This window comes from Propithecus coquereli, unplaced genomic scaffold, assembly GCF_000956105.1.
Source record: "Propithecus coquereli isolate 6110/MARCELLA unplaced genomic scaffold, Pcoq_1.0 Scaffold152, whole genome shotgun sequence".
Lineage (NCBI taxonomy): Eukaryota > Metazoa > Chordata > Mammalia > Primates > Indriidae > Propithecus > Propithecus coquereli.
In genome coordinates, this window is record NW_012139636.1 from 1,101,786 (window position 1) to 1,111,422 (window position 9,637).

Here is a 9,637-nt window from a genome sequence, read left to right on the forward strand (position 1 = left end):
GTGAGGGTGTGTACCTGTAGTCGCAGCTACTTGGGAGGCTGAGGCAGGAGGATCACCTGAGCCCAGGAGTTTGAGGTTGCAGTGAGCTAGGCTGCCGTCACAATACTCTAGCCTGGGCAACAGAGTGAGACCCTGTCCCCCCCCCAAAAAACAAAAAAGCACATGTAGGCAATGTGTTTTATAAGAAATATTTATTCTATACAAATAATATTGGCTTTAGAATTAGAAACTTAATATCCAGAGTGGTTTTCATTATTGAATGAATAGTTTTCTAGAGCTTTTCCAATGGTCTTAGTTTGAAAAAGCACTATTTATCCACCTGGCCTTTGTATGAGACTGCGCCAGGGGCTACACGGGCACAGCCAGGGCTCAGGGGAGTGTTAGAACCATAAGGGTCTTGGAAGAACACTCTTCAGAGAGGGCAGCAGAGATTCGGGACTTGCGCAAAGTCACACAAGAAGAACTAAGATGAAAACCTGCCGGTGTTCTCACTTTGTGATGCTCACCTGGCCCCACAGACATAGAGGGGTGTTGGTAGGTGCAGCAAGAGACAGAATATTAGTTTGAACCAGATGAAATTGCTGTTCAGGAGATAAAAAAAGGTGGCATATCAGGGTTTCCCTGTGGTTCTCCTGTGATGTAAATCCTCAGGCAAAGTCAGGTTGGTGTCAAGCTACTTGGAATCTGCATGGAAAATGGACAGCATCTTATGGTTGCTGGCAAGAAGGTCGGCTCGGGCTGCTCCAGGGATGAGTGTGCTTGGGAGAAGGTGGGATGAAGAAAGAACTCTTGGGAGATTTGCTTGGGGGAAGCTTTGGGGAAGGAGGGGTCTGTGAGAGTTTGAGCAGCAACCCTTCCCTCCCAGTGACCCTGAGGAGGGGGCATTCCCCAGGTAACAAAGATCATTGTGAGGGTGAACTATGTTGTGAGTGCTGAGGTGCCAAGTAGCTTATAAAATAGACTTTCTCTTATTTTTGACTATATGTTTCCCTTGTTGGGTTAAGGACAGGTAGAAAGATGTGCTCAGCTTCTGACCATGGCCAGAGAAGCACGGGAAAGTGCTTCTGTTTACTCACCTGCTGTCTGTCCTATGGAGTCAGGGTTTTTGAGATGTCATTAGGGTCTGGCCGAAAGTAAAAGGTTATATTTAATAAATGCAAGAAGATAATATTTGAAGCCACTTTTTAAAACTTACCTTTTCTTTTAACCTAGGCATCAGTAATTTGGTCATAAGCTATTGGTCTGACTTTGCTGACCAAATTGTCCTTCTGTCTGTCTTGTTCTCTTGGCATCTTTTTCTGTCACTCTATCCCCATGTGTGTGTGTGTGTGTGTGTGTGTGTGTGTGTGTGTGTGTGTGAGAGAGAGAGAAAGAGAACATGTTTTTCTTTCTTTCTGTGCTCTGTGTGTGTTCCCCCCTCTCTCTCTCTTCTTCTCTCTCTGGTATATCCAAGATTTCGGACTTTGAACAGAGATGTGCACAGTTGCATTCATGTATGGTGTCTTTTTCCTTTTTGCTTTTCCAGTTCCTCCAGGAGTGATACAGAACGGAGCGCGGGTTCTGAGCCGAGGCCTGTTTCCTGGCGTGCGGCCGCTGCCCATCACGCCCATCGGGATGACGGCCGCCATGAGGTAAGGGAGCCGCGGGACGGCAGCATCTGTCCAGGGAGCCCTTTCCAGGGACGGAGAGTTCCAACCTCAGGCTAGTTAGCGGTCTGGTGTTCAGAAATGCTAAAGTAATCCCAAAACCCTCAGTCCAAATGCCAGCTTCTTCTAGGGTCACTAAGTTATCCTGGTCTCTTTACAGATGAGGGGACAGGGACAAGTTAAAGTAAGTTTTTTTCCTAAGAAGGCAGGGTAACGTGGGTAGAAGGAAATGGCAGGCCGGTTGTTAATTGGATGCTAAGCTAACGGGTCTAGCTCTAGACCCAGCCTGGTCACGTCCCCATCCTGTGACTCTGGGCTGGTGCCTGACCTCTCTGGAGCTCAGCTCTCTCATCCGTGAAACTCCCGTGCCTCCTAGGAGGGGTTGCAGTGAAATCAAGTGCAAAACCACGTGCAGAGCGTGCTTTGGTAAGTGGTCTATAAATAGCAGGTGGCATCATTCCCCTGCTTCCGAGAATCAGGCCAGTTGCCAAACCACATGAACTCGTCCTTGGGACATTTCTTTCCTCCACACTCATCTCCACTGCCAGCCCCAGACCCGGGTCCACTGCTAGCTTGGACCCTCACGTGCACTGTCGCTGGAGCCTCCTCCCATTCTCCGGCTGTTTCTCCACCCTTGCTTGCACCTGTCCATCGGCCACCGCCAGGCCAGCTTCCCAAAACGTGCCTCTCCAGCCGTCTGCAAAAGTGCCTGCCGTGACTCCCACTGCATCACCCTGACATTCCCCCGATCTTCCCTTCTCGCGCCAAGTTGGCTCCCCAATTCATACGTGCATACAAATGCATATTCATACAGCTCCCTCTGCCTTCACATGCAAGGCGGCAGGTCCTTCAAGACCCATCACAAAGATGATTCCTTCCCAGTGCTTTTCTGAACGTGGCCTCTGAGCCAGCGTGAGACACATTTCTCTTTGCTGTGAACTCATCAGCCCCAGGCTTCACTTGTGGCCCTTTGATGCGTGGCCCTGGATGACAGCACTTTCCCTGCAGGTCCCCGTCTGTCCTCAGTGGTCTGCTCACTGAGGAAGGGGGCTGATGCTTCATCAGCCATCATGCAGTGCCGGGCCTGGGCCGCTCATTTAGAAAAGACCTGTCTCACTGAGCTGCCTCCCTTCCCGACGGTACCCCTTTTCTGTCTCTGTGTGTCTAGATCAGGTCTGCTCCTGAAGGCCATCTTGCTGTCATAGTGTTTCATGTCCCAAAGAAACCATCCCCAAAAATCTGTTTAGCTGGGCCTGAGGGAGCTGCAGAATCAGACTTCCCTGTGTGGACTGCCATGTGGAGCTTCTCCATGAGCTTGTGTCTTGTAACTCTTCCAGCAAAGCAACCTACTTTTGCCAGGACGGAAGTCACTGAGTCTTCAGGGCAGGCCTGGTGTGCAGGATGTGAAAAGGAGGGAGGGACGTTGTTAGGAAGTAGAACAGGTATAGGTTATAAAACCTCATAGCGTTTCTACTAACCTGACAAGGGGATACTTTCCAAAAATACATGGGGTCTTTTTCTTACACTTCCCCACTGTCTGTCCTGGTTACCCTTAGATCAGTAATTCGTCTTCACCATTCTTTCAGCGCCTTCAAGAGTCGCTTTCACTGGGGGTCCCGCCATTCCTTGGGGAAGGGCACAGAAGAGCCAGGCAGACCACGGGATGGCGTTCACCAGGGGCTGCCTCCTCATTGCTGTTATTACTCTCGTGGCATAGATCATGGCACATTGTCCTGATTAGTACCCTCTAGAGACCTTATTTTCAGTACTGACGATTTTTTCTAGTTATGATCTGGTTAGACGATAACAAAACACTATAACAAAATGATGACGTCGTGTTTCTGTTTAAAGAGTTGCCACTCACCCAACCCCGTGAGCCCCTCCGTGGTTCTCCCTCCAAAGTGAAAGGCCACAGAACAGTTTCTGGGCCAGACTTGTGCATCAGTCAGGTCCAGTCAGGAGACAGAACCCAGACCAGGTATTTGAACAGAGAGACTTTAATGCAAAGCACTGTTAAGCAGGTAGAAAGTTATTAAGCAGGTAACCGAAAGGGTGAAAAGAGAACTCAGGGTGTCATGGAGGGAACAACTGCAGGAAGCAGCTACCACCTGGAGGGCAGAGGAGACAAAGGGAAGAGGGTGGAGTGATTGCACCGTGGAGTTGAAACTCAGACCTCTGCAGAGGGTGAGAGGCTGAAGTCCAGACCTCTGGGGAGGAGGCCCCAGTGGTGCTGGTGCCTCCAAGGCAACGTGGTTCCGCAAGTGTCGGAAAAATTGCAAACTGGATTCAGCAGCTACTACAGGAATGAATGCTGCTGCTGCCACTGAGGTGCAGAGGCATTGCTGCGGTGGCACAGGGAGAGGAAACAGCCAGGAACGAGTCCCTGCTTCACCCTCACAGTCTCTCTATGGCACCTCCTGGTGGCAGAGACTAGCATGGAGCCAAGTGGTAAAGCAAAATGTGGCTTACACAGCCCAGCCCAGCCCCCGCCCCAGCGTAGGAAAGGGTATCGAGGCTGGGTTTGAGGCTGAGTGACAATGGCTTCGTAATTGCACGGCTTGCCTGATGTCTGACCAAAAGCACGCACGGTCTAATTAAAGAGTGACCTTCCTGGACGTGACAGGAGTTTTGAGCAAAATCATTTTGGTAAAATGTGCAACCCCAGTTTGCAGAAACTAGACAAGTTATCATTTGCATAAATAGAGATAACCGGTAAAGAAAACCATGGTGCATTCACAGTCAATTGTCCAAATGCCAATTCTGTACCTGCCCCCTCAGTTTTAAGGGAAATTATGGAGAGGGGGTAGCGAGCTCTGTGAGATTAGGGATGCGTGCTCGTAATATCTTTGCCGTCTTTATGTAGGGCAAAGAGTAGGCACTGAGATGCTTTCAGAAAGAACGAACACAAACATAGCTATGTAGTCATTTACATAATCAGTGTCAGTGTAAAACCCATTAAGAAATGTTTGGGGGAAAAAATTTGTCTTGTTCTTTCACATTCATTGTAATTTAATAATTTTTTCATTTGGCCACATGTCAGTTGAACCTAAACTCAGCCAAGGTTAAAAGGAAAACAGTCTAGTGGAGAACAGAACAACACCGAATATTGTCTGCCAGAACACGTGGCAGTGCCCAGGGATCCCGTGGGTGTTCACGTGTTTACAGGGGTTTTCACCCCCCTCTGTTCAGCGGAGGCCTGGGGAGGGTAGGGAGAGTCATTAGCACCCACTAAAGACCAATTTCCTACTCTCCTTTGTGTGACAGGTTTTCTGTGTGAGTCTAAGTGACTTCTCCTTAAGTGAAAATATTTGTCTTTCGGGGATTTTTTTTTTCCTCCACTGAGTGGCAAAGGCCATGTTTGTTTGTCTTAACTCTGAAACTGTTATTGACATAGATGAAGTGTTACTTTTATTAGCTGATCATTACACAGCTTCTATTTGCTGGGTTCCTTTGCATATAATTATGATGTGAAATCTCCTTGTAAGAGTATCTGTCAATAGTGTAATTGACTTTACGGTGTTGACTTTTTACTCAATAACCTCAGAGATTGGCCCATCCTTAGATGTTGGAAACCTGCTTATTTTTAAATTTGTCTGGGCGTCAAATCCTCAAGACACATCGTCCTCAAAATAACTACCCACACTTCTTAAAGCACACAGCTGCTTTCCCAGTAAAATCCCTTGCAGAGATTACATTGAATGGAACAAATGATTATAGCCCTGGGAAAACTGTTGCTGGCGTTCTTGGGAAACAGGAGCCCTAAGTTTCTTACGTTTGCGGTGGTAAGGGGTCAGGCCATCACAGCTCTCCTGGGTCTGCACCATCTTGCTTTTAACTATTAGGGCTCTTTTTGACCCCCATGTGCTGACTCAGATAGCAGAGAAGAATTAAACGTCCAGAGCTTGCCAGAGGGGATTGGGAGACAGCTGATGGGAGGCAGGCCCTTCTTATGGCAACAGAGCCCAAAAGTCATGTGCATGAACTCAGGAACCAAGTTTCCTGGGTCCATATCCTGTAGCTATGTGACCTTGGGCAAATGCATGTGGGATTCTCATGAGGAAACCTGTGTCTGCCTCATGGATTATTATAACACATAGTTATGTGCCTTGCACATAACATTATTTAGGTGTTTGATAAACAAATAATGTGGATTCGCCCAGCCTGCCCTCCGTGGACACATGCCCTTCCTGAGCACCTGAAGCTAAGCCCCAAACCTCAGGAGAAGGTTTAGACTGAGCTTTTTATGCCCACCTACAGCACAATGTACATTTGTTAGCAAAGCCATCAGCTTTGAGGGGTGTGACCAAAGTCTGGACTACGAAGTCTAGATCACAGCATGTTATAAAATTATAAGAAAGTTCCATTTAATCACCATCTAAAGCTGCTTAATTTTATTTGCATGTCCAAGGACCTCAAGTGAAAACTGCAATGCCCATGGAACATGAAGGAAGTCAGGCCTTGGTGGTCCTATTGTAATCGAAAACATTAATTCTTAAGGTCATGTCAAAATAGAATCATCAGGAAAACCCATCTCTCTGCCTAAATTCTACTCCTGGTCAACTGTCTTGTTTGTCTTCCTCCTTGAGAAGATGTTTACAGCAGGAGTTTAGGAAGCCAGCAACCTTCAGTTTAAAATAGGGTTGTACTCTGATTATACGACTTGAGGGGAAGATTTGCCACTCATCTTTTCTTGTGTTGTATTTTGTTTTGTCTTTAAAGACCAAGCACCTATTGGCCTTTGTCTTCTGAAATCATGGTCTTTGAGGGCAATTACAAAACCAAGTATTAGATTTTGCTTTGTAGTAGGAGGAGAAGAGAAAATACTAAAGAGCTAGGTTTAAGGGAAAAGGGAAAAAAAGAACCCTAGTCAGACGGATCATGCACTGAATCCCCTCCGGGGCCCCTGTCTCAGCAAACGTAGTCCTTGCTTTCGACTCTTCTGGTCCTGGAATCCAAACAGTGGCCAGCAAACTGAAATTTGACCAGCGTTCTAGAGTTGCTCTTCGTACTTCAGATCGGTGGCGTTGGTTAATGCCTTGTAAAGTCCTGGTGGCTCTTTTTCCTGTTGTATTTAAAAATCCTCTGAACTCCTGATGATTCTGGACTGTGTCAAATGCAAAACAGTTCATGGAGGAAAGTTTAGGATCTTTCCTATTTGTGTTTGGTGATCTCATGCAGAGAGGAAATCATGTTTATCTCAGTGCTTTAGGGGAACAATCTGCAGCTCATGGGAGAGAATTGTGGTCCCCCCGGAGATTCCCACTGAGGCAGAACTCGTGCAGTTGTAGCACCTGGATGCTTCCAGGAAGGGCTGGGCCACCTGGCCCCCACTGCTCCACCATTGCTGCCATGCACCCACTGGATCATGAAATCCTGGAGTTGGTGGAAGGGATCTTAAACCTCATCTTGATTTTACAGCTGAGGCCCAGGTAGAATTAGACTGAATCTTGTGAGAATGTGGGGAAGAATTTTAAAGTGACAGATTAAATTGACCCAAATAACACCCTTCTCCTAGGTAAAATTGAACACCAGGTAAGAAGTAATTTTATACGCAATTTTATTAAATGATTCTCTGTGTGCTCCTTAGTATTCCCCGTCATTCTTTGTAATGTTAATCACCTTCTTGGTTTTTTGGGGGCTACTCTTTTGAAAACATATTTTTGTGCAATATTTGATTCATACACAAGAACATACGAAACATAGGAGAGTTACTAAGCATGTAACTATTGGACACTTATGAGTCTACCACCCAACTTAAAAAGGAAAACATCACTGATACCTTTGTCTTCCCTGAATGATAATCACAATCCCAAATTTTATATTCACTGTTCCCATGCTTTTAAAAATACTTTCAGTATCTGTAAACAATATGTCATTTAGTTTTGCTTGATTTTGAGGGTTTTTTTAAAAAAAAAACTGGACTTATACTATATGTCTTTTCTAACTTGCTTTTTTTTTTTGCTCAGTTTGTTTTGCTGCATGTAGCTGTAATTGAATCATTTTCACTGCTGTATAATATTCCACCATATGCATATACCAGAATTTTTTTTAAAAAAGACATTTGGATTATTTATAATTCTTTGCTATTATAAACAATGGTGCTATGAAAATTCTTGCACACATCTCCAGATTTATTTAAGATGTTCAGGAGTGAAATTGTTGGTCTGAAGAGTGTGTGCAAGCTCAACAAGGTAATGCCACGTTGTTTTGTAAAGTGCTTATATCCATTCTCATTACCACCAGCAGAGTATGATAGTTCCTATTCTTCTACATCTTCATACACAACTAGAATTGTCATACTTTGTAATTTCTACCAATCTAGTGAGTATGTAATGGTGTCTCATTGTGCTTTGATTTGCATTTCCCTTGTTACTAAAGATGTACAGTTTTTCATATATTTAATTGCTGTTTGTACTCTTTTGTGCATTGCTCAACATTTTCCCCATTTTTCTATTAGGTTCTCTTTTTTTCATCTTTGTATGGGTTCTTGATATATTCTGAATATTAATATTTTTTAACTATATATGTTACAAATTTTCTAAGTTTGTGGATGGTCTTTTCACTCTCTTTAATAGTATCTTTTGATGAACAGAAGCTCTTAATTTTCTTGCTGATTAATCACATTCATCAATCATTTTCTTCATGAAATCTGGTGTCTAAAAACATCTCTACTCTGTGGTCATATAGCCTAAAAGATTTAAAGTTTTTTCTTTCACCTTTATAATTAATAATAATTACAGACTTATCATTTAAGTCTGGAATCTATCTGGAGTTATGGTGTGAGGTAGAGGTATATTTAAATATTTTTCAAATGATAACTGAGTTATCCCAGCATCGTTTATTAGATAGCCCTTCCTTTTCCCATTGATATGAAATGCCAGTTCTGATATATTTCAGGTTTCTTTCTATTAGTGAGTTTGTTTGGGGGCTCTTGGTCCTATTTCATGTTTGTCTTGTCCTGTGGTAATAGCACACTGTCTGAATTACTACGTATCTTTATAGTAAGTCATAAGTCTGGTAGCACATGTTCTCTCACCTTGTTATTTTTAAGTGTCTTTGCAATACTTGGCTCTTTGCACTTACAGTAAATTTTACTTATAAATATGATGTATTTTCTGTTTGCTGCTGATCTATAGAAATGCAGTTGATTTCTCATTATTGATTTTTTCCAGCAACCTTGTTAAATAAACTGCCTTAATAATTCTAACAATTTATAGATTGTTTTCTGTGCAAAGTCATATCTTCTGTAAATAATGGTGGAGTTTTTTTTCTTCCTAATTCTCATATCTTTTCTTTTTCCTATCCTATTGCACAGTCCAGGACCTCTATATAGAAGTAATGGTAATAGGCATCTTTGTGTTGTCTCTTATTTTAAAGGGAGTCATGTTATGGATTCACAATTGATTGGATGTTTGTTAAAGATTTTTGGGGATCTATACTGTGTTATAACAAAAAATTGCTTTTATTCCTAGTTTGCTGTGGTATTTTATCATGAATGGTTGTTGAGTTTCATCAAAAATGTTTACATCATTTAAGATAACTATAAAATGTTTCTTTCTTTTTTTCTGTGGTGAATTACATTGTAAATTTGCCATTTTGAACAAAACTTGCATTTCTGAATGTGCTTATGATACATTATATTTTTTACATATTACTAGGGTCGGCGAGCTAATATTTTATGTATAAATTGTGCATTTTCGTTCATGCCCGATGTTTCTCTAGTTCTCTCTTTATCTAGTGTTAGTGTCAAGGTTACATTAGCCTCATAAAATGAGTTAAGGAGTATTCAATCTCTTAGATAAACCCAGAAGGAGTTTATTTTGGTAACTCTAGAAATTTATCCATTTCATGTACGTTTTCAAATTTATTGACATAGAGTTTCATGATATATCTTGTTACCTTTTAAAATATCTTTTGTGTATGTCCCTTTTTTATTCCTTATTTCATTTGTACTATCTCTTTGTTGCTTAATCTTGCTATAGTTTTTTTTT

At 43.1% G+C, this 9,637-nt stretch overlaps 1 protein-coding gene across 3 annotated transcripts in view; it reads left to right on the plus strand.

The window, feature by feature from the left end:
- FOXN3 (forkhead box N3) overlaps positions 1–9,637 on the plus strand; it is a 270,833-nt gene that overhangs the window by 251,663 nt on the left and 9,533 nt on the right. For all 3 annotated transcript variants that reach the window (XM_012640412.1, XM_012640411.1, XM_012640414.1), the window contains one exon: positions 1,526–1,631. In XM_012640412.1, the coding sequence (XP_012495866.1) occupies positions 1,526–1,631 (106 nt within the window). The remainder of the gene's footprint in view (positions 1–1,525; positions 1,632–9,637) is intronic.